Consider the following 25,540-nt stretch of genomic DNA (forward strand, 5'->3'; position numbering starts at 1 on the left):
ATGTTCATAGAATCATAAAATCACAGTTGCAAGGGATTCTAAGGATCATCTAGTCCAACCCCCTGCAGTGCAGGAATATGCAGTTGTCCCTGATGTGGATGGAACCTGCAACCTTGGTGTTAACAGAACATTTGAGGTTTAAATAAGTGCCAAAGCTCTGCCAATCCGTTTATTGCACTCTTCACATGGTTGAAAGTGATCCCGTGGTCATGGCTGACCAAGAGCGGTTTTCACACTGAAAGTTTTCAAAACTGAGATGTCAAAGCAGTGCCATTTCAAAAATATATTGATGTGGAATCTTCTCACAAATGACCCTTCTGCACTGCAGCTTAGTCTGAACTCAGTGCAGCTCGTGAATGTGTTGTAGCATCCATAGAATATTGTTCTCATTGCTACAGTCCTTGAATGGTGAGCTTGGTGGTGGTTCTATGGAGGCTGGGAGAACCCACTTTTTTTCAAAAAAATATCCTGCTGCTGCTATTTTGCAATTGGTGGACCTCAGAAATTTTAAGCCCTCTCAAGTGTGTAAATTTTATATATGTAAGCTCATTTTGAAATATGTGTGATTAGGATCATTTAATTATCCACAGAAAGGTTCTGTATTTGGTGGGCACGTGTGGCAAAGTTTCTAAGCAGCTTTGCTGGGGGGGGGGAATGCTACATTTTTATTGCCTTTTACTGGTGATAACAATATGCTGACTTAGAAGCCTTCCGAATGATCTTTAAACTTCTTGTGTCTGACTGTTACATGTCCAATATTTCTTCCCCTTTGATCCAGTTTTTTTAATCAATGAATAGTCCTAAAGTCCAAGTCCACTAAAGCAGATGCTTGGATTCCACTTTAATGTGCCTGTTGAGTCTCTGATATTTAAAATCTCTTAGGGAACACTTGTCACTTCCTGTTGCTGACACTACCTTACACATGCTTTCCAAGCATAGGTGGGGACATGTTTTTAGCTTGAGGGCCACGTTCCCTGACTGCCACCAAAGGGCTACCTGAGGACCATTTTGTCCTGAGGGGACGAGAAAGATAAGTCAGAACAACTCATGAGCTTCCCAGCACATAGCTCCTGGTGAGGTGGCCTTTCTTCTCCAAACTGCCACCACAGGGCTACTCAAGAGCCACCCCGTTCTGAGGGCTGGGGTGTTAAGAACATAAAAATGTAGGGAAAGCCCTGATTGATCAGACCAGAAACCCACCCAGTGGCCAACCAGTTGCCTCTGATTGGTAGTGCAGACAGGGGCTCACTGCTGACCTGACTTCCCAGTGCTGCATGTTGCAGATGGTTTCTGAAAGGAGTGGGAGGAGCTGAGCTTGCTGTGGTGCGAGTATGGTGTCAGATTGTGTCTGCCACTGCACCAGCAGCAAGCTCCCCCCTGCCCCTTCCTCCTGGGTAAGCAGCAGTTGTATGAAACACTGGGAAATTACAGTCTGAAAAGCCCACAAGCAGGGCATGAAGACCTAGCACAGGCTTCCTCAACCTTGGCCCTCCAGATATTTTTTGCCTACAACTCCCTTGATATGGGAATTGTAGTCTCAAAACATTGGGAGGGCCAAGGTTGAGGAAGCCTTCACTAGCACTTTCCTGATTATTTTTCCTAGCAACAGATATTTCTTTGCTTCCAGATTTTTTTTTGGGGGGGGGGTTAATACTGCAAACAGGTCGTTGAGATATCACAATTTGGACACTGGCAACAGGTGTTTTGTTTTTAATTATAGGATTTTTCTTCAAAAGTGTAAATCTGGACTAAATAGTAAAAATGTGTGGGTGCTGCAAAAATCTTGCATGCAGCCACAGTAAATGTTCCGGAAGCAGCTTCTGATACTGATCATGAATAATAGCTAATGATAAACTTGAATTTGGTGATCTAGATCTACCTGTCGAAAAAGGTTTTGTGTCTTTGCTTTTGCTTGTAGCTTATCTGTGGAGCTTTATTGTATATATATTTTAGTGGAAGCTTATTAGTTTAATTCTTTTATATAAACTGCTTTGCAAAATTCCAATGGAAGGCATTGTATAAATAGCTTAGATCAAACTAATAGGAACATAATGATTATAAGGTAACAGCTAGGAAATCCCAGCTAAAATCTTGCCCCAGCAGTTGATTAATGAAGGAACCTTTATCCCACCCCTCAACCATAACCCACATAGACACTCCAACTGAAATAATATTGACCTACTTTCAAGGGAATATTGAAAGATTGCTGAGATAACTTATGCGGGGCACATTGTGTGTACGCATACACACAAACGTTCAGTAGTAATATATCTGGTGAATTCTGTAATATACTGTATCAGCAATGAACTGTCTCACAAGGCTCAGTGACTCCTTCCCCTGGTATTGTACTGCTATCAATGAATGAAACAGAACCAGGCGGAAAGGGGCCATCCTTGCGTGACTCACTTAAGTTTTGCCATCGTGTTGGTAGAATTCTGTATGCTCAGCATCTGTTTGCTGCCCTTTATGGTGGGACTGAACAGATAACAAGGTGACTGAACAGACTTGCTCAACTTGTCTACATGTTAATGACAAACTAATACTAATAGGAGGGCTGCCAGTAAATATGCTTAGGATTGCTCTATGCTGCAGGAAAAGACCATTTTCATATGTACATCATACAATTGTAGAGTTGGAAGGGACCACGAAAGTCATCTAAGTCCAACCCCCCTGCAATTCAGGAATCTTTTGGCCTACATGGGGCTTGAACTCACAACCCTGAGATTAAGAATCTCATGCTCTACTGATTGAGTTATCCCAGTTACATAATTAAAATATGGTGGGCATCCATAAGGAGCTGGACACTTTTGGTTGTTGTAGCAACATTGGCGAATCCCTGCCACCCTCAAAAGGCCCACCTAAACCCAACACTGAATGATTATTATTTTAGACAATCTGGTTTGTCAAAGAGGTTTTTTGGGTATGAGATGATTTCAGCTATAGAATTATCCTCCTGCTGTTACATTGAGGCCCCTTTTCACCTGTTCGTTGTTCTATGGCCTTAAATCAGGATTGGGCAGTCTTCCGCCTTGCAGAATAGACTTTTTTGTTCACCAGACCCTTATGGTCCACCAGCCAGAACTAGTCACAGAATGGTGCCTTGAGGGTGAAACCAGCTGCAAGTACCTACTGCCTAGGATTGCCATATTTCAAAAAGTTAATCTTCATGTGCAATTTCATCTTTCACTCACATCACCATGGCACTCATCCTTCCCCAGAATATTGGAGGTACGATCAATATGCATTGATCGGAGCATATTGCAACAGCGTACAACCATTGCTACATATCTTGGGTGAGACTCTCCTCACACAACTTTCCCCGCTTTCTGATGAGAAAGATTCAAAATTCACCAGTAAAAGCATGCTGGGTTACGTACTTCTGCTTTAGGTGCTCTGATGAGCAGCTGGTGAAAGCCAGTGCTGGTTTTTCAACTTTAGACACCCTACAAATTTGTAGAGCTATTGTGTAAACATTAACTGCTTAGCCTTTTGCTAAACAGGCATTTTTCACCAGCTCAAATTATTCCATCTGTTTGATCACGTCAAGCCCCACCCTTGAACCTGCTACAAGGTATGTTCAAAGATTGCAGAGTGCAATGCTGTTGCTTTATTAGAGCCCTCTGAGCATGGGTGACTGAAGCAGATCAGCTCCAGGAACTACTTGTGAGAGGAGCATGTGCTAAACTTCAGTGTGGGGCTCGTGGGGGACAAGCTTTCACTCACTTTTGTGGTTGATCAACAGGGAGAAGGTAAGCGTCGAAATTAACTCTCTCCCAGTCAACATCCAGTGGTGCTAAATAGCTAGTTTTTGCTGTTTAAAGATTATGGGGAAACAAAATAGCCGATAGCTGTTAAACACTGGTAGCGGATTAAGAATTGGTATATCTAAATAATAATAAAAATACTGTTAGTGTCAGGTGAATACAAAGCAATCTGATGACGAGCAGGTGATCTAACAAATAAGTCTGCAATCATAAATGAAAAACCTGATTCTAGACCGCACTGAACCCAAAAATTCATTTCTGTATCATGACATAAGTTTCTTAAAGACTTCTCAGAGGGTACAACAACTATTAGTTTTGAAGATGCCATGAGACTGTCTGCCTCTCATTTCCTGTATGAATCCCCCCTGGAATTATTCATTTAAATGATCAATGGTTTATATCTGCTTTGGGAGCCAATCTCGACGGTAATTAATTCCTTTTTTGAAAATTCACTGTGTCCTTTTCTTGAGCGCGAGAGGAAGAGTTGTTCCACTTGTACTATTCAGTGACTGTTTATTATTATTATTACTGAACTGAAGCTACATATGGCAATTACAGATATAGATCAAAATACAGATCATACACAGCTTTCTCTTTGTACAGCGTTAAATGGTACCAGTTAAGAATGCTATACAAATTGAAGGTCATATATACAATTAGTTAAACTGGAAAATTCTGTCATATATCACTTTACCAACTCTTTGATTCTCCTCTCATGTGCTGCGCTGATGTTGTAAGCTTCAGGTAACATTGGACATGGTACATTCTTCACTTTTTGCCCTATCCTTCTGAATCTCTTGCACAGCATTATTGACATAAAGGTGGTGATGCATACAAGTGTCAGTCTGGAAAAGCTGTGAGGATCACAGACAACGAATTTAATTATGGAAGTACAACTGCTTATTGTTGTTTTAGTGGGAAAGTTGGGTTTTTTAAAAAGTACTTTTGTGCAATTTCAAATCCAGCCTTGCCCAGAGGAACCTTATGCCTTCACACTAGGAAGTATTGTAATGAAAACTCATTGCAGTCATGCTTACTGCCAGCAAGAAGCAAAGAGTAGTTCCCACAACTGTTTGCAAAAGCACATGCCATATGATGTCATGACTAGATAAAAAAGGATAGTGAACAAAATGCTTAGAATTATGGGAAGCAGAACTACCGTATTTTTCGCTCTATAGGACGCACCAGACCACAAGACACACTTCGTTTTTAGGGGGGGAAATCAAGAAAAAAAATCTTATTCCACACCCCAGCCCCAAAGAGCAAAGAAGCCAAGACAGTGAGCGGGATCCATCCTGCTCACTGTCTTGGCTTCCTTTTTAGCCGCGGGGCTGGGGCAGGGGAAGCCCGAGCTTCCCCCGACCCCAGAACAGGTCCGGGAGCGGCGGCAAGGTTGCGCGCAGCCTTGCCTCCGCTCCCGGAGCTTGCGGGGCTGGGGGCGGGGGAAGCCCATGCTTCCCCCGACCGCGGCCCCCAGAACAGGTTGGGGAGCGGCGGTCCCTTCTCCCTCCTGGGGAAAAGCCCGCAAGAGCCGCGTGAAGCTTGTATGATCTTGGGGGCTTTTCCTGCCTGCCTCCCCCCCTGCATTCGCTCCTTAGGATGCACAGACTTTCCCCCTTAGTTTTTAAGAGGGAAAAAGTGTGTCCTATGGAGCGAAAAATATGGTACTTTTCTGCTCTGATTTTGATGTGTTAGCCTGAGTCAATGTACTACTGCTAGGGAAATGATGGAGCGCCAACAGAATTTTCAGGGCTCATTATGTCGACTGAACCCTCCATTTAACATGCAAAAGAGAATACCAATTGGCATATGTTTGGTGTTGTGCGCAAAATTGCATACCATTTTAGTGGGTTGGGTGGAGGGCCCAAAAATATCTATCTGAGACCACACAACAAGCTATTAGATGTTTGACAGACAGAATGTCAACAGGTGAAGCATTTCCCATAATGAAAATTGAATTTCTGCCTGCCACACAGCTGTGAAAAGCACAAGATGCCTGCCTTCCCCCAGTGCCAACCCTGAACAATGCAAAGAATTCAAGTTTCATGAGCTGTAAACCAGTTACATTACAGTAATGTCTTTCATTAGTTTGCCTCTGGCTGGCAATACTGTATTCAGTGCAAAACTAGGCATGGCGTTTCAGGTGGCAGGTGTGTATGCATGCATCAAAAGAGATTTAAGATTATCAGTATCCCAAGTTCAGGTGCCCATATGTGGATCAGTTCAATATTAAACCATTAAAGAACATTTCTTGTGCTTCTTTACGATTTAGACCTCACAGTAACTACAGCAATGCTATCAACACAGATCAGTCACCCTTTTATTTTACTTTGAGAAAAAAGGGGTTTGAGCCTTTGACATGAATATACCCATAATTTTAGAGTTTATTCCAACAGCAACCTCTTCCACCATTATCCTATTCCCCCCTTGTTGTTGGGAAAGCAAATATTTCCCCCCCTCCCCATGTTGCTGCTAAAATCAATTTGACAGACCACTCCTCTGTTTTTGTTTCCCTAGAGCTGTATAACAACACTGAATACAGAGTGGTAATTCACTACCCTCTCTCAGCACCCCTGTTCTATAACATTAGTACAATAATACTGCACCACTTTGTAGGGCTGAGTTAACCTATCCTTTCTCAACCAGAATACCAACCTCCCTACAATACGGATATACCGTATTTTTCGCTCTATAGGGCGCACCGGACCATAGGGCGCACCTAGGTTTTTTTTGGGGGGGAATAAAGAAGAAGAAAATTATTTTCCCCTCCCCCCAGCCCCAAAGAGCAAAGAAGCCAAGACAGCCAGCGGGATCCATCCCGCTGGCTGTCTTGGCTTCCTCTTTAGCCACGCACAACCTCTGCAGCCGGGAGAGGCTGCGCGCAGCTTCGTTTTTAGATGCGGGGCTGGGGCGAGGGAAGCCCAAGCTTCCCCTGACCACAGCCCGCAGAACAGGTTCAGGGATGGCGGCAAGTGCTGCGGATAGCTGCCCGAAGCCCAGGGAGCTCAGCGCTGCGTTCCCCGGGCTTCAGGCTGCAGGCCGTGCTCTGAAGGCTTGCGGATAGCTTCCTGAAGCCTGGAGAGTGAGAGGGGTCAGTGCGCACCGACCACCCTCGCTCTCCAGGCTTCAGCGAAAGCCTGCATTCGCCCCATAGGACACAGGCACATTTCCCCTTCATTTTTGGAGGGGGAAAAGTGTGTCCTATAGAGCGAAAAATACGGTACTAATGATGGGTTTTTGTTGTATCTGCATTTGCAGAGTGTTTAAAACTAGAACAACATAAAATAAAATAATGTATGCACAAAAAGGAGGGGAAAACACATTGGGCTGATAGGAAGACCCAAAATCTGACTAGAAAGAAATAGGAAGCCCTTCCTTCTTCGTTCAGAAACCCTTTTTAAGTATTCTTTTGGGAAGCCTCTGCATTTCATTCTAGCACTCACAGATCTGACTTCACTCATTGGCTAAAAGCACTGAAAGGCAGGGGCAGGTTCATAGCTAGCAAAGCAGTTTCTTTAAATGGTACTTGCATGTTTTGCTTCACAACTTTTATTTTAAAGGAGCCAGAGACGCTGTGCAGTAACTAAAGTTTATGGACTGAACAAGGGAAGCCCTTCATAGAGTGCAGTGCATTCATCCAGCCTTGAAGTTACCAGTGCCTGAACTACTATGATCAAACTATCTTGCTCCAGGAATAACCGTAGCTGCTGTATCAGCCAAAGCTGATAAAAAGAACCTATGTCATTAACAGCCTGATAGGCTATAATTAAGCAGGTGTTTCCAGATATGGAGATAACAGGGATAGAAAAGTTTCACCTGCTACATTGTAGGTTACTCTTAAAGTAGCAGAGGCAACAAAAGAGCCGGCCACTTGGAACACAAGTTCCAATGAAGAGAAAAAAATGACATAACAACAGACAGGCAAGTTTCGACACTTACACCAGAGTTTAGGATTACATGCATGTGTCTCTGTTTTTGGTATTCCTCCTTTCCTGTCTTCTGCCACTATGCCTGCAGAGAAGAGATCAAAAGCTTTTGCTTTCAGGTAATTGCAGCTTATTATACCAACTTACAATGATAAGTGGTAAATCTTAGATATGATTTAAAGAAACAAGCCAACTTAATAAACCATGGTTGGCCTGTTTCCCTAAACCCTAAAACTAATTGGAGTTTGACCAGGTTCAGATAGAACAACAGTCCACAGTTAATGAAAAATCGCTGAGCTCGAAGCTTGCAGTCTCGTCGCTGCTGCAGTGAGCTGTTGCCCGAGGCTCCTTCACATAATAGTAAATCAACCTTTCCCAACCCGATGCCCTTCCAGCATTGCTGGACTAGAGTTTCCATCAGCCCCAGCCACCAAGACTAATGGTCCAAGGTGGTAAAGTTGCAGTCCAAAACAACTGGAAGGGCATCAGGTTGGGGAAGGCAGCGCTCAGTCATTGTTTAGCATCATATTCAAACCATAACATAGCTGGGACAAAGAGGGCAAGTAGCAGAAGCAGATGCAGATGACGGGGGTTGAATTATATGATTCATGAACCATCCCATGCACCTGGGATTAAGCTCCATTGAACTCAGTAGAATATCTGACTAAATATGCATAGGCTAGGGGGGGAACCGCTTGGACTTCATGGACTTCCACAAACCCCATCCTCTCTGCAGTGAAATTAAAAATTATATCTAAGTGAGTTCAGAATAGTTCTTTCTCCTGTGCGGGAACTCTGTATTCCCTTGTCACAATTCTGGGCAATTATGTTCGCTTGTTTTTAAATGGAGATGAAGGTCTTAAGCTGGTGCTTTTAGCCTAAATGTGGTTGCCCACTTCCCTTCCTGTTGCAGATATCTGGAGCTACGTAAGGCACATGCAAGCAAATCCCCCCTGAGTGCAGAGTGATTTCCTTCTAAGCAAATGTGCATAGCCTGAGAATAATGAGTCACTTCCTGCCTGAGAGGCCTCCCTCTCGTGTGAGCTGTTCCCAGCACTTCCTGGAAGTGGCTGCTATTTAAGGCCGTGAGTCTGAGTTTGTTGCAAGCGTGTGGTGGGAGGCTGCTAGCTGGTAAGTGGAAGAAACATTGTCAGATTTAGTATGTTACAGATCAATTCTAAAGCGTGCCTGGCTTTTGTCCTCCTCCTCTTGTGCATACTATTGATAACTTTAGAGGTTAGCAAAAGGCACACCGGATGTCTGAATATGGTTCTTTTCGTTGGCGGTTGCTATTGTTTTTATTCAGTCAGTTGTATTTGTATCTTGAGAGGATGTTAAAAGGGTAGAAGGTGGTAATATTGCAACTCTGCTGTAGTGGGTTAGCAACAGTAATTTGCTCAAGACCCCTTTATGCTTCGAAACGTGGCCTTTGTTGCATAGATTTATGTATATAGATGAGAATCGAACTCAAAGGTATAGTATTTATACCGACACCGTTCAACAGCCGACTTGCTTTTCTACTTGGGTCTTCTAGCAGCAGTTGCTTATCCAGTTTCTATGACAGAGATTCAAAGGTCAAGGCTTAAGTTTATCCCTTTATGCAGCACAGACATCCTTATATAAATAGTAATGTAGCTCTGGGGTTTTGGTTTGGTTTTGACTGACTAAAAACGCAATTGAAGCTGAGTGAAAGCTTCCACTGTTTTTTATGTTTTGTTCTGGGGAATAAGAATGCTCTGATTGCTGCTGTACGTAATTGATGAATAACTTCTAGGAGTTTGCTTGAAATCTTTATAGTTTAGTTTTAACCTTGCTTTGCTGAGGAACATGAAAAATGTTTCATGTCAAGTTGGAACACATGTTCATCTAGCTCCCTATTATCTGCTACATGGCCTGAAAGTAGCTTTCTAGCGTTTCAGATGGGAGTTGTACCTGGAGATGGCAGGGACTGAGGCTGGAAATTTCTGCATGTTCTCTGCCATTGAACTATGGCTTGTCTAGTTAAATAAAAACTGAGTAAAGTTACTGAATCTTGGACAGTCTTGGTCCTTATCAGACTTCTGAGAAGTGGCCTTTCTAGTTAGCAATGAGTACACTTGTAATATACAAGTACTGTGTGAGAGAAATGCCTTATCAAAAGGAGGCTTGAATACCTTTGAGAAGTCTTATATAATGGAGGCATGCTGAATGCATGTTCATGAGAACAGAACTGGGAAAGAAAGCATACTACGTGCAATGCCTATGGAATACGAAGTGGGTTGCAATGAGAGCCAGTGTGGTGTAGTGGTTAAGAGCAGTAGTCTCGTAATCTGGGGAACCGGGTTCGCGTCTCCGCTCCTCCACATGCAGCTGCTGGGTGACCTTGGGCCAGTCACACTTCTGTGAAGTCTCTCAGCCCCACTCACCTCACAGAGTGTTTGTTGTGGGGGAGGAAGGGAAGGAGAATGTTAGCCGCTTTGAGACTCCTTAAAGGGAGTGAAAGGCGGGATATCAAATCCAAACTCTTCTTCTTCTTCTTAAACAACGGCTCATCAACGTTTTTGGACCCATGAGCATGTTTGGAAACTTGAAAATGTTTTGTGGGGGAGCACACCCACAACCACGCATATCCCCTGCTCTTCACTGCAATTCCTACTCCACACCTCACAACCCCATTCTCACACACACCAGGAGTATTATTCTTGCCCCGCTGAATCGGAGATGATCCCCATCTCTTTGTTTAGCCCAACCTACTAGATACTGATGTAAGCAAGAAAGAGGCATGGGTCAATTTGCAGGATGATTTCTCTGGCAACACAGCAGTGTTCAGATGCTGCGTAAGGCAATACTGGACCAGGACAATGTGGGGCAACTTTGCTCATCCCAAATAATTCATTCCTCCCATCAGGATTTGTGCCAGAAAGATCAAGGAAAAGTGTGGGTGCATGTTGCAAGCAAGCATAATTTGTGGTGCTGCAAAATGTCATGACATACTTGTTAAGGCATAATCTTTGGCATCTAGTTTCTTGGCTTTGTAGCGTTTGAGCCATCACGAGAGAACCTTAACTCAATTTTAAACAGACAGGGTTTTTTCATTAAATAATAGTTTACTAAAGAGAGCATTTCAATCCATACAAGACTGTTCTCCATATAGGTGGGGACAGGAAGCATGGGAAGAATAGCAATAGCTGGATTAATAGATTACTGAATATAGTTGTTGTTATCCATCTGTCTTGAGACAATGGACTGTGCCTCCTGGGCTGAACAATCTCAGTGCCTGTGTTGCTTTTTGCTGTGTTAGCAGCACTGAAGTGACCTCTGTGGGGTGCACTTTTGGACAATGTGTATGGAGGGTCTGGGCTGCCTAGACAACAAGTCCCCCCCCCCCTCTCAGCCTCACTAATGTGGTCCGAAGGAAAGCAGAGGAATACACTTGGCACCAGCTTGGCTGCAGGAGTTACCGGATGTAGACTGAATAATATACTTGTCTATTTGTTTACATATTTAGGCTGCGTTTATAGGACAAGGTCCTAGCTAGGCAACTTACAAACACACAGCAATGTGTTCAGCCCAGTATAAAAATGACCAGAGCTGAATAATTGGCCAACTAAGCAATGCTCTAATAACCAGCAACAACTTTAATAAGTTCCTCTTCATTATACAACAATAGTAATGTATGAGATACTTTTTACATAATACATGGGTGTTATGGGATTTGGGAGGCAAGAGTCAGAGACCTGTCTGCTTAGATCATCAGGGGTCAGCAGACTTTTTCAGCAGGGGGCTGGTCCACTGTCCCTCAGACCTTGTGAGGGGCTGGGGTATATTTTGAAAAATAAATGAATGAATGAATTCCTATGCCCCACAAATAACCCAGAGATGCATTTTAAATAAAAGGACATTCTACTCATGTAAAAACATGCTGATTCCCAGACCATCTGTGGGCCAGATTTAGAAAGCGATTGGGCCAGCTTTGGCCCCCAGGACTTAGTTTGCCTACCCATGGGCTAGAGTTTAATTAAGGTTTGTCCTTCACATAGTCCAAAACATTTGGAGAGCACCCGGTTTGAGGATCATGCTCTACTGCAACACACACACACACACACACACACACACACACCCTGCTCCCCACAGCCCCACCCATTATAGTTGTTCTGGCTGGGGTTGATTGGAGTTCTAGTCTGAAGCACTTGGGGGGGGGGTACCAGCCTGTCAAAGGCTGCTTTAATCAGGGTGTGTTGAGCGTGAACAAGATTTATCATATCATTCTGCCTGATAACAGCTAAGGCAGCCTCCAAAATGAAAATTAACACACAAGGTTTTGGGGTGTGTTTTTTTAAGGTAGCACTTCTTTTCTTGAAAGAGCAATATATTTCAGCCATCTTTTCTCTTTTTTAAAGTGTTCCCATTTTATTGTTGCTGTTTATTAAATTTCGAAACTGCCCTCCGCTTGAAGCTCACAGAGCGCTTTACATTATTAAAGCACAACAATGCAACACCAGAATAATAAACCAAAACAATACCCCCATCACAGTTTAAAAGGCCATAGATTGTTTAACAAGATCAAGGTACATGGAAGAGAACAAGCCCCCATGGATGTAGAGCAGTTCATTTGGAGTAGCTGGATAGGCTGTCGCTCCTGCCTCCTCCCAGCATCCTTGGAAGATGATGCGTTAACTGTCCACTCTAGGCTGCAGATGTTACTGTTGGCTGCTCCAACTGCTGGTCTTCTAAGGTTCCGCAATGGCGACAGGGGAAAGTAGCCCCTCTGCTATTGTGCCCAACTTGGCAACCCATTTCAGATAGCAGCCAAATGTGTCGTCTTCTTGGGCAGCTGGGTAATAATCTGTCTCCTTACTCTTCCCAGCAGCAGCAGTGGTTGCTCAAGCAGTGTTTGGGCACAGTGATAACTGCCTGCTTCCCTGGCCTTCCCAGGGATGGATGCAGTTAGTAGCATAGGAAATGGGATGGAGGGATGTTATGGTAGACTCTCCTACCTTTAAAGGACTCTTGGGTGGGAATCTCTTAATAAATACTTAAAGGCCCTTCTCTGTATAGCCCCCCCCCATGTCCTCTGATCATCAGAGGCTCTGCTCCAAATCCCTTGCCCTGACAAGGCTGCTATCAGCCAGGATGAGGGTGATATCCGCCATGGCAGACACTTTGTGGAATGAATTGTAAACTGCCCTCTGAACTTTGGATGAAGGCAGGTATGGGCATTGAATAAAGAATCATAAATAATGCCAAATTGTTGAGTCAAGTGCCTCAGAGCCCTTTTGTTGTATTGCTACAGGTAGTTGGTAAAGACCTGACTACTGTATAGGGAAGTTTTTAATACTTGATGTTTTACTGTGCTTAATGTTTTAATTTGTTGGAAGCCGCCCAGAGTGGCAACCCAGTCAGATGGGCGGTATATAGATAATAAATGTTCATTCATTGAACTATCATTTGCTGACATAGCCAAGTATGTTGGTGGCCATCCTGCAGTTCTGAACACTGTGATATTTGTTGTAGTTTTCATACTTACATTTTGATTTTATGATGGGGTTTAATCGGGGGTAGTTACTTGTGCTTTATCCTTTATCGCATTTATTAGCCACCCTGGGTACTTCTGGAAAATTAGGCAGGGTAGATTTTGTTTTAAAACATTAGTAATACAGGTAACTCTCAACTTATGCACATTTAACTTGTGTGCATTCAGTTTTACAAGCTAGGATTTTCAAAAAAATAAAAAGAGAGCGGAAAGAGGGGGTGGCCATTGGGGGGGGGGAGAGAAAGACTTTGGCAATTCCACCTGCCATGGTATCCAATGTGTTTTGACTATACACAATTTTGATTTTGAGCTATCCCCGGAATGTATCCCTCACGTAAGTTGAGAGTCACCTGTATATAGCCCATTGTCTCTATACGTCTACTAGTTCTAAAACCTGTCTCGTTCAGTTCAGATAAAAAATGAAAGCTATGATTATATGGATGTTTCTGAACTCAAAAGATAAAGTCCTTTTGATCTAGGACTATTCTGTAAACAAAGCAAACTTCTAATTTATCTTCATAGCTGAGCTAAATCTAGAATGGCCAGATTCACACTTGCAAAATGCACCCGCCAGACCCGGTGCAAATGACACATACACTCAATTAGATTTAGACCCTCTATGCAAGAAAAATCAGGAAGAAATGAGTTTCATAAAATCACTATGTTGTTATGGTGATTTGGAGGTTTAATTTGAAATAGTTAGGTTTAAGCTTGTTGGTGTTTGGTATTTTCTCTCACACACATCATGGATATTGCCTTATATTATGGATGGATATTCTGTTTTATCAATACTATTGTTACAAATTCCTTAAACTTGTTATGGCCTTTGGTTAGAAAAATAAACTTATAAACTAGAACTAGAACTTAGATTTAAATAATTCTGAGCCCAGGAATTTGTTTTCAGTACCACAAATGAACGGAGACAACAGTCCTTCTACATACAACCCCCTTTCCTGTTTTCTCCAAGCTTTCTTCTTTTCAGTAATGTAATTTAGAGCAGGAAGGGAGTTGTTTTTTTGCTGTTGCTGAATAGCCCTTGACAATCAACTGCAAATCATCCATAGATCTACCAACAAATCCTGACCTATTGTCCCCAGTCGATATCAATAAGATATCAAAGTATGGGGCAGTCATTTGTTTAGCAGCAGTTACTTTGTAAATCTGCTTTTGTGTTGGTGGGGGAGATATAGCTTGAGCTTAGAGGTGCATTGGTATTTGGTTAGATACAAGGAATGGAATTGTACTTGGGTCAGATGCAAGACTTCAGTGATAAACAGATGTAGTCAGCTCACTTCATCGTTGTGTACACTTTAGCATAGTTCGTAGTATAAATGGGTGAAAAGGGCTTCCTGTATGAGCAACTCTTGAATACACTTAGAAGTCAGCAAACCACACATCCAAGGGCAAAAGTCAGTAGCTGTAGTGTGTTACGCAATTTGTGAAAGTGCAGAGTCTCCTTCCATATCTCTTGAAAATGCCAGCAAAGTCCTTGTCAGTGTTTGATGGACTGGTCTTGGAGCTGGGAACTCTTTAAACTAATTTTCTCGCTAAGCTTTCCAATAGTGTATGTGCCCAGAATGACAACTGCCCGTCTCTGGGGCAGGGGCTGTGGAAGTGGGGAACAAAACCATAGAAGGAAACATAAGTTACATGTACATATGAAGTTGCCTCGTAGGCAAGACCATTGGTCCCTCTAGACAAGTACTGCATGCTCTGACAGACAGTGGATCTCCAGGGTAGGAGACTTTGGCATCATCTAATTATTTGAACTGCCAATGGTAGAATTAAATATTCAAAGCAGATGCTGCACCACTGAGCTACTTATGTGTACTTGGAAATGAGCTCTATAGACTCTGTAGGAGGATATGGAGATAAGAATGAATAGCATATCCTTGGGACTAGAAACATGACTAGAAAGTAGAATAAGTTGCTCTTCTTAGAGATTTTGCAGAATCTACCACAACCAAAGTTAGTTATCTGCACCATGGTACTTACAGTACATCATGATCAGATGCTAACCTAGATGGTGGATTGGTTGCCTTCAGTTTAAATTAAGCCTTGAATAATAATAAATATCTTGGGAACATTTCGTTGTCATGCTACTGGATAACACCTTTATTAAGCTATGTATGAAAAGTTAATGGTGTTCTAATTGCTGTGTGCCTCTTGCTTTAGGCTTCACCACTTTGTCTGCACTCATCCAACAGGATGATTTGGATACTTCAGTTCTTGTTTTCACCACTCCCGACTCCTGCTTTGATTGGTCTTGTTACTTTTGGAACAACAGTCTTCCTATGGCTGATAACCAAACCAAAACCAATTGCGGCTCCCGTTGACTTGAAGAAGCAGTCGGTTGGCACTGAGGTAAAAGAAAAGAAAAAGCGGCCATCAGCCGCTGTTGGCAGATGAATGGGCTGGATGAAATGTATGAATTGCTTAGCTTACCCTTCATTGGATGTTGTTGTGTGAAATGTACTTGACTTGCTATGGAAACTGCTTGAGATTTATGACCTTTCTCAGTGAGTATTGTGTGGTAGATAGGGGACGGTGGGAATCTACATTCTCCAACAGCCGATATTGTTGGCATGTATGCTGATGGTACTGTGCTCATCTGCATTCTTATTTTGTTCTGGGATTCTACTTGAGTGCTAGCCATGAACGCTACAGGGAAAACTGACACACTTACCCCCAGAAACATACCTGGGATCAAGAAGAGTTTAGATCTAAATAGAGAGCAGCAGCTGCACAATTTCCTTGATGCCTGTAAATGTTAGATTCTGTTGCATGCCAAAGCACCCAAGTAACACAGTTTCCAGGAGAAGAGGCAAGGAAGAGGGAGCCGGCCGGCCATGCCAAAATTAAATAGCCCACAGCCATACCCAACCTGGCCACAGATTGGCTGGGGCTGTCCCCAGCACAAATGATGCGGGGGGGGGGGAGGCATCATACCTCCCCCTATGCCGGAAAACTGTTGAAGCTCGGCTGACTGGCTGCAATGCTGTACACCAGATAAATAGGTGAACAGACTTGTCAGGTTAATTGTTCTCTCCAAAGGCTGCTTGGTTGGGACAATATTGTCACACAGCTAACCAGTCAACCGGAATCTGCTGCAGTCATTGGTTGACCATCAGTACAACAGCTTCTGTATGTGTGCCTACAAAGCATCTTTGTGGGTCATGCACCATCTCACTTAACATGGAGTCAGCTAACAAATTCTTGAGGAAATGGTGCTCAATTCATGAGGACAGCCAAATGAAATGGCTACAGATCTTGTTGACATCTAATTACTACTGTCTTAGAAACAGATGGCCTCTGAAGGAGGTCTGATAGCTACCCTAATGGTCTGAGATGGATGAAGAGGAAGTGCACTGGCGCTTCCATACTTGCTTGACTTCAATGCTATAACAGTGGCTCTTAAATAACTTGCCAGTTAATAAGGCAAGTTTACTCTCCCCCTGCCTCTGAAACTGAACTAGCTTCACTGCTGCTGGTTTTCCTAAGTTTACTTTAAGGTGGTGGGAGGCAGGAAACATCTAGAAGCGAAAAGGGAGATCTAGGAGAGGACTATTGCAGGCGGAGACATCTCTAGGCCTTAAGGCATGCCTCGGATCAAGGGAACATGGAAAGTCTGTGTCCGTAATAATAATTGCCACTCTGGACATCTCCCAATCAAGTATTAAAAACAATACAGCGTTAAATATTAAAAACTTCCCTGAACAGGGCTGCCTGCAGATGTCATTTAAAGGTAGGATAGCTACTTATTTCCTTCACATCTGAAGGGAGGGTGTTCCACAGGGCGGGTGCCACTACTGAGAAGGCCCTCTGTCTGGTTCCCTGTAACCTCACTCCTTGCAATGAGGGAACCGCCAGAAGGCCCTCGGTGCTGGATCTCGGTGTCCGGGCTGAACGATGGGGGTGGAGACGCTCCTTCAGGTATACAGGTGTCCATTAATTATTATTACTTGTGGTGGTGGTTTAGGGGTTCATGCATCATTAAATGCATTGCTGGTTCCCCCCCAACTGGTGTAGCCATTTATCCTATGTACAGATTGTGGGGAGAAGAACCTTGGGTAGTCTTAATCTGAGTTAAGTCTAATGTGGGGAGTGGGGCCTTGTGGTGCATCATCCACATTGCCAACTAACCTGAATAATTTCTGAATGTAGGGAGGAGCTAGAAGAAGTGCTCTTATGCCTGATGGCAAGCTTCTTTCTTATTACCACGAGGATGCACGGACCTTATATGAAAGTTTCAGAAGAGGACGATACGTCTCAGGTGAGTAGGGAATTCACTGGGACAACTTGGATGGCCTGTTTTAGCATTGCTTGTTCAAACCACAGTTTTGGATGGAGAGGGTGTTGCCATAGTACTTCTCCCCTGATGAAGCTAATGAAGCTGAGTAGGGAAAAGCTAACAGAATGATTCTTTGCAGAGGCTTTTCCAGGTGGAACTTGCAGGAACTCAGTTCTGGTACCACTCAAGTGAGTGTCATTGCCATTATAAGAGAACAGGGGAGACGGTGGTGGTGAGTTCCACCACTTCTTTTTCTAGAAAAATAACACTGGACTTTCCATATGTGAATGTGGATTCATGGCAGTCTTTCTGTTCCTTGAGATGAGCATCCTTTTCTACCCACAGTGATTGCCTACTGAGGATATTCTTCAGAAATGGCTGGCTTGCTTTAGAGATGACTTGAATATAAAAACAAATCCTCTAACACCACAAATGTTGCAGGGCTCCTTATAATTGGTGTGGAAACGAATGGTGTGAAATAGAAAGTCTGACTTTCATTTTCATGAGGTTGGAGCATAATGCTTGAGGCCAAACCATATAATGTGGTAGATCAATGACTTGATCTCCTGAATTAAGAAGAGAACACTTCTTTAAAAAGAAGCCAGTGTAAGGCATCCAAACTTTGTCAGAGCAGCAACCACTACCAATTATTGATCTGAACTTCCCAGCACCCCTTGTTTTGACCTGTTGCAAGAAAGGAAGATAGATGGGTATAGTGTCTTGTATTTGCATAATTCTACTGCCAACACTGCTGCACTGACCAGTTTCAGACTTGGAGCCCAAGAACCTATGTTGTCCAAATAAGAGATCCAGTGTGAATCTCTTGCATCACATGTGCTTTGGTCCTTGGCCAGCTTCTGTTGCTATTTTGATGAGGGGGATCTACATATCACAGTAATATGTGAAGGCTGTATAAGAAAAGTATTTCAAACTTTCCCGTAAGAAGGCATTCTAATGTTTCTTGAAATTTGCTTGATTTTCTGTTCAAGTATTATTATCTAATATTAAAGGAAGGTTAATACAATGAATGGGAATGCATTTCTGCACAAAGCTGTCTAGAGTCCTCTAATGCAGAAAAGTGTTCAGTTGCTCAAGATCTTGCAAATTAAAGACACAATTTAGCATCTAGGCAACAAATCTGTCTGACGATGTCAGCAAATCAGGGATGCCTAAAAGCTGTGGATTCTTGTTTGGTATCCTTCAGTTCACTTGAGGACCCTTCTACTATGCTGGCATATTCATAATCTCATTTTTTTTTTCTTGCAGAAAATGGCCCTTGCTTAGGATACAGAAAACCAAAGAAACCTTTTCAGTGGCTGTCTTACCAACAGGTTGGTTAAAACACCAACTGGAAAATTGACCTAAATCCCTTGCCAATAATGTCAAGTTAACTATCTTTGATATTTCTAGGTGCTGGACAGAGCTGAACACCTGGGATCAGGTCTTCTACACAAAGGATGTAAACCCTCAGGGGATCAGTTCATTGGCATCTTTGCTCAGAATAGACCAGAGGTAACTTGTGAGAATCCTAGTTGACCATAGTATTCTGGTAAAACCATTCCTAAATTTGTACATTGTTTTGATATTAATGTTTGGAAGCAGAAGAAGTGAATGGACCTGCTGCCTGTTCATGTTGTATCCATGTTCTGGTCTGGTGCTGGGAGCAGCTTTGGCATGTTGCCTGTCTTGCTGGAATTAATACGTGATGTGTTCACAATTTCCTAATGAGTGTCCCCCCTCCCCCAATTTGCACAATGGCTTGCTTATCTACCACAATTGCTTCTGCAGCCTGGCTGATAAAATCAAGCTTCCTTGACTAATCGTGCTCTTTGGAATAGATGTGTCATATATACCGTATTTTTCGCTCTATAACACGCACCTGACCATAACACGCACATCGTTTTTAGAGGAGGAAAACAAGGGAAAAAATATTCTGAATGAAACAGTGGACGTATCATTTTTGTGCTTCATGCTGTGGCCACAGACATGTGATCTGATGGTGAATTTGGGGTGACCCAATGCAAAAATCCTGAGAATCCCTGTGGATCCATGCCTTGTAACCACGTTTTTGCACCATTGCAGCCCCAGGCAACAGTGGGTGCGTGATTTTTTTTGGGGGGGACAGGCTGTAGCCATGGACATGCTATGTGCTCTGATGGTGAATTTTGGCTGACCCAATGCAAAGATCCTGAGGATCCATGTGGATCCATGCTTTGTAACCACGTTTTTGCACCATTGCAGCCCCAGGCAACAGTGGGTGCGTGATTTTTTTGGGGGGGGGCAGGCTGTAGCCATGGACATGCTGTGTGCTCTGATGGTGAATTTGGGGTGACCCAATGCAAAGATCCTGAGGATCCATGTGGATCCATGCTTTGTAACCACATTTTAAGTGGGGAGGGAAGGAAAAACACAGAAGGCTAAGAATGCAGGAGAGGGCTATAACGTGAGGAAAGGAAGGCAAAAGTTCCCCCCCACCCACCCACACAAGCCAGCCAGCGTGTGCTCTCTCTCTCTCTCTCTCTCCCTCTTTAAATGGAAGAAAGCATATTTGAATGCTGTGTGTCTCCAAAAACAAAAAGCAGGAAGTCAAATCAGAATTTTAAGCCGAACCTGTAATCTCTCTTCCCTTCACAAACATTGTTCCTCCGGAGCAGGGAGAGGATAGAAGGACGGACGCTCTGCTTTCCTCTCTTCTTGCCTGGAGGGGAGGGGCTTCCCCTGCTCTTTGTTCCGTTTGAGCAAACACAGTAACGAAACAGAGAGGGCGGGCAGTAAGACCCTGAGGCAGAATGCAGGAAAGCTGCCACTTCCTCTCTTCAGGCTTCCCTTCTCCCTGAAGCGCGGTTTGATTTTTGCCTCATTTTTCGGCTCCAGGGACCACACATTCGCTCCATAACACGCACAGACATTTCCCCTTCCTTTTTAGGAGAAAAAATCTGCATGTTATAGAGCGAAAAATACGGTAGTTCCTGCCAGGTGCAAGCCTGCAAGTTCACAAGCTCAACACAATTAACACCTGAAGCTCTAATGGGAGGATTACTAGAATATACCTGATCCTTAAACATGCTGTTTTATATATTGCCACACAATGCTTATGTGTTTTTCCGTTCTTTTCTCCTGTAGTGGGTGATCTCTGAGCTTGCCTGCTACACTTACTCAATGGTTACAGTTCCCCTTTATGACACTCTGGGACCTGATGCAATTGTGTACGTTATTAACAAAGGTAAGCTGTTTTCTCTGGTCATTAAATACATTCTTCTACTCTTTCTTTATATTGGGGGCGTGGCGTTATTTTCTTGACAAGTGACTACTATAAAGTGAAATTTGGTCCTCAAATAGAGGGACAAAAGTTCCAAGAATTCCCCTCCTATTTGAGTTAATATGACCCAAATTCTTCTTAAAAGGTGGAAATGACTCAGAAAAATTATCCCCTGCTTCGTTAGTCTGGAGAGGGGTAAGTAAAAGACAGGTGTAAAATCTGAGGATGGGGGAGCAGGTAACCCTGTGTCATTAATGGAACTGACCTCTCCTCCTCCTCCTCCTCCTCCTCCTCCTCCTCCTCCTCCTCCTCTGTAATTCCAGTCCTGCTCAATGTGACATAACAATGTTGCTTTGAATAGAGCCAAATGAAAGTGCTTTAGTAGCTGAAGCTCTGTTATGTCAGTACAGCTGTCGGTATGCTGGATCTTTGACTGCAAAAAGCCCTGGAATCCCCATGAGACAAAGACCTTGCTTAAGTAGAGGAGCAAAGCATTTCTCAACCAACTTAAGTCCCTGATCAGATTTTTGGTCCTGCTCCTTCTTGAGGTGGGGTTATCTGAGCCTGCCTTTGGAAAACTTCTTCAGGCTGTTTGACAAATAGTCAGAGTTTGCCTCTTAGCAAGATACTTGTGACAGTGTTGAACATAATCTGTCTTCAGAAGACTACGCAGGGGTGGTAACAGGGTATTTATTTCTGTAAAGAAATGAAACAACGCAATTTCTTGCAGCTAGTCTCATCTTGGCTTCAAAATGCTAAAATAGAAGACACGCCCCCTTCTATAGTTACACTTATGCTAGCCTAGACAAAAAAAGGCATTATTGAAATGAAAATAGTGGCCATTAAACTCAATTTGCAGACACACACACACAAATACAGGTGAGGATCATATACTCCATTGCTGGTATTTCAGTTACTAAGCTTTGAACTTCCTCAAAGTTTATTTTGCTCACTTCTTTGAAACCAACTTTTTGAATGCAAAGAGCTGCAGCTTCTTTGAATGAAAGTCTTGGAAATGTCTGGAGATAAAATCTCTTTCAGTGTTAAAATCACAAATGGAATGAAATACAGCTAGCTGGTGTTTTTACTGCAATTGTTATAAAGCACCCAATGCTTTTCACGAGAGAAAGCCACAAGTTTAAAATCCTAACAGGAAACCTTGTTGAGATTAATTCTCCCAGAAGTTATGTCTCTTGGGTAGCAGAATAGTAGTGGACTTTTTGTACTAGTCTGGACAAGTTGGGTGCTCATTTAATTGTACTCCATTAGTATAGTATGACTTCCAATTATAGCAGCTATGATCCAAGCTACACAAACCATGCAATGGTAGCCTTACCTACCGGTAATTAAGTTGCTTGACCTTAGTCGGAAACAACAGTGGAAGATGTTTCCCTTTAACTTTCCCCCCACAACAGCTCTTTCCTTTCAGTGAAATGCATGGTGTTGTAGATCATGAAACCTGTAGACAAAAGCTTGCTTTCAAACATACAGGATGGGTAAAGGAGTAAATGCCCTAAATTCTCCTATAATCCCAAATGCTCCCTCCCAAAGCAACTGTTTGGGTTAAAGAGACATTTGGCATTTGCATGCAACATGCTTGCTCAAAGTGTTTTTACAAGCTAGTACGAGCGGCAGGAATAATCATAATAATGGTGTAGTATACTTAACAGGCTCTAAAGCCCAATTAAGAGGCCTATACTCCTCACAGTAAATTTAAGTGTCTGTGTCTTGATAGCTCCAGGTGTGGCTTGCAATTAGGCTATCATTTCTTGCAGCTCCCAGAAGCTTCTGGCACACAGAGTGCTTGCGCTCAATGCATTATTTCCGCTTTCCACTTCTTAAATGATTGCCACATGAAATGGGTATGTGGAGATGTCTGCTTCAGCAAGCTGGTGCTGCTTGTGTGTTCTGCGTAACCTGAGTCCAATGATGGAGGTTGTCAAGTGTTATGTGTGTTCCTTTAGCTGACATTGCTACAGTGATATGTGACAAACCCGAGAAAGCACAAGTGATACTTGAGAACTGTGAACAAAAGAAGACCCCAGGACTGAAGATGATAATTCTGATGGATCCTTTTGATGGCACATTAAAGGAAAAAGGAGCTTCCCTGGGAGTTGAAATCTTTTCATTACAAGAAATTGAGGTACAGGGTCCCTTTTGCTTGACAAGTCTACTCTTGAGAGAAGTTAAAGCAGGCTTCCTCAACCTCGGCCCTCCAGATGTTTTTGGCCTACAACTCCTATGATCCCTAGCTAGCAGGACCAGTGGTCAGGGATGATGGGAATTGTAGTCTCAAAACATGTGGAGGGCTGAGGTTGAGGAAGCCTGGGTTAAACCTTCTAGAAACTGCAAGCATGTATGTTCATCATTGTGACATCTTTTGGGATTTGGCTTTGAGTACATGCTTAAATAGTATCCCTTTGAGTAAATTTACTCAATCTCCCATTCCATGTGGGAACTGAATCTTCTGAAAAGTGTTGAGCAACTTCACTGGGTGGATATTAAAGCATGGCCATAGTATTCCTCCCAAAGCTGCAGATTCTAATCAAATTGCTTGGTATCTTGCCCTTCTGTTTCCACATGTAGTTTGTTTGGAGAGGAACAAACCATGAGTGCTGGTAGGCAAATAACATGAAATGAACCTTTGGTTGGTTTGTTCCCCGGCATGCCAAAGGATAAAGGGGGAGAAGCACACCAGGGACTGAGTAGCGTGCACCAACATGCTGCTTGTTTATATTAAACAATAGTACAAAATAAACTATGGTTCAATGCAGTGATGGGAAACCTCAGGCACAGGGGCCAGATATGGCCATCCAGACCTTTCCATCTAGTCCTCAGGACTTTCCTTAGAACTGTCCTTAGCCACACCCTATACCAGTCATGTTTTGCATTCTCCTTGAATATTTTTGCCTGGATGGAATGTGTCCTTTAACTCCAACACCACTTCCTGCTTGCTTGGGTTGAGAGGTATGTGTGTGAGTGAATAAACTAAGTGAGATTACACATTTCATATGCTACCTACATTTGTCTGTGGTCCTTGGGATGCAAAAGGCTCCCCATCCTGGGTTTAATGTGCCATGCGAACTTGGTCATTGACAATTGTTGGGACTGTGGCTTGGCTGGACAGCGGTGTATGTGTTGGGCAGGTTATCTTTGCCACAATATTCATATTTCAGTTTCACCAGTGATTTTGGCCTTGCACAACTTCCAATGTGGTCTCCAGTCCTCTTTCAATTTTTTATCCTTAATACTCATGCTGATCCTTCTATTCTTGGCCTTTTCTGTGCCATTTTTTTTTTAAACTGCTATAAGTGTGTATCAATAAATAGCAGTTCCTATAATCTATTACGCCCATACATTGCACAGCATTCCAGAGTAGAATTCTTTTTTCTTTCTCTAAATACATTTTTGTAAACCTTGAAAAACCAGGCACCAAACTTAAGCAGAAAAAACAGTGGAATTGTTCATAACATAAATTGATTGTTCTGTGTCCTGGGGTCTTAGGACAGACAAAAGGTGGGAGATGTGTGTGTGTGTGTGTGTGCAGATTTGTTTTTTTTTAACACACACACACCTTCATCTTGAGGGAATTAAAAGATGAATTTTCAGCTAAATACATGCTCTCTCTCTCCCTCTGCCCATTCTCAAGCCTTGTCTTAATATGTAAAGTGCTATAGCTGCATAGCTATTGTTGGGATTTCTTTATGCAATCATAAATGCTACAAATGGCTCTTGTCTATCTAGATTAATCTCAATTTACATACAGACCATCACTTCATACTCCCCCCCCAACCACTTCAGAACATCTACTTCTTGAGCTACCCTGTAATAGTTGTCCACCACAACTGCCCCATTCTTAGTGACACTGCTTAATTGCTCTTGCTTGTTTTCCTACAGATGCTAGGAAAACACAACTTCAGTAGACCAGTTGTAAGTACTCATCCTTTATTTTACTCAACCAATGAGGTCTATTTACTACCATGTGTGAGTTTAAAAGCTTGAACCCATTTTGGACTCAATTGTTATCTTATTTCAGCCTCCCAAGCCAGAAGATCTTGCCATAGTCTGTTTCACCAGCGGAACAACAGGTAAATAACTTGGTAGAACATCAATAGGCACCATCTTTTGTGACAAAAGGGACAAATGCTAATCCCATTTTTGGATTTTAAGACTCACCTCAAATGCTGGAGATAATGGAGCCCATCCAATTACTGAAACAAAAGAAACCCCCAAAAAGCTCCAGCCATAACCACTCATGCCAGAAGCATTTGAGGGGTTTTCATACAAATCCTTGTATTTATGCCATGTAATATGTTCCTGCCAACCTAGCAGTTTGAAAGCACGTCAAAGTGCAAGTAGATAAATAGGTACCGCTCTGGCGGGAAAGTAAATGGCGTTTCCGTGCATTACTAAACTGCTGCCAGAAGCACATGACCCGGAAGCTATACGCTGGCTCCCTCGGCCAATAAAGCGAGATGAGCGCCGCAACCCCAGAGTCTGTCACGACTGGACCTAATGGTCAGGGGTCCCTTTACCTTTACCTTAATATGTTCCTGATGTGTTTTAGTATGCAAAGAACTCCTGTTGGTTTTTCTTTTTATTGCTTCATGCTGCCTGAACGGGAACTTCAGTTTCACAGGGTGAAATTTGGACTCTTCTCAAGGAATGTGGAGAGGGGGCAACGATCAATTTCTGTGTCCCCTTGATACTTTTACAGGGAGGAAGAGACACAAATCCTATTAAAACTGATGGTATTGAGGTGAAACTGTTGACAGCTCTTCGTAGAAT

At 43.0% G+C, this 25,540-nt stretch overlaps 1 protein-coding gene across 3 annotated transcripts in view; it reads left to right on the top strand.

Annotated features, from left to right (window-relative positions):
• The first annotated feature begins 3,605 nt into the window (after positions 1 to 3,605).
• The window catches only part of ACSL5 (acyl-CoA synthetase long chain family member 5), a 31,460-nt gene continuing 9,525 nt past the window's right edge, over positions 3,606 to 25,540 (top strand). Inside the window, exons 1-9 of one of the 3 annotated variants that reach the window (XM_082223805.1) lie at positions 3,606 to 3,749; positions 15,378 to 15,566; positions 17,367 to 17,475; positions 18,760 to 18,824; positions 18,904 to 19,005; positions 20,617 to 20,716; positions 22,717 to 22,895; positions 24,650 to 24,682; positions 24,789 to 24,840. In XM_082223805.1, coding sequence (XP_082079931.1) covers positions 15,411 to 15,566; positions 17,367 to 17,475; positions 18,760 to 18,824; positions 18,904 to 19,005; positions 20,617 to 20,716; positions 22,717 to 22,895; positions 24,650 to 24,682; positions 24,789 to 24,840 — 796 coding nt within the window. In that variant the 5' untranslated portion in view covers positions 3,606 to 3,749; positions 15,378 to 15,410. Of the gene's footprint in view, positions 3,750 to 8,723; positions 8,822 to 12,352; positions 12,508 to 15,377; positions 15,567 to 17,366; positions 17,476 to 18,759; positions 18,825 to 18,903; positions 19,006 to 20,616; positions 20,717 to 22,716; positions 22,896 to 24,649; positions 24,683 to 24,788; positions 24,841 to 25,540 lie in introns of those variants that run through there. The other 2 variants (XM_082223806.1, XM_082223804.1) reach the window with 2 other exon arrangements.

The sequence above is a fragment of the Podarcis vaucheri genome (assembly GCF_965113315.1).
Source record: "Podarcis vaucheri genome assembly, chromosome: 5".
NCBI classification, from domain to species: domain Eukaryota; kingdom Metazoa; phylum Chordata; class Lepidosauria; order Squamata; family Lacertidae; genus Podarcis; species Podarcis vaucheri.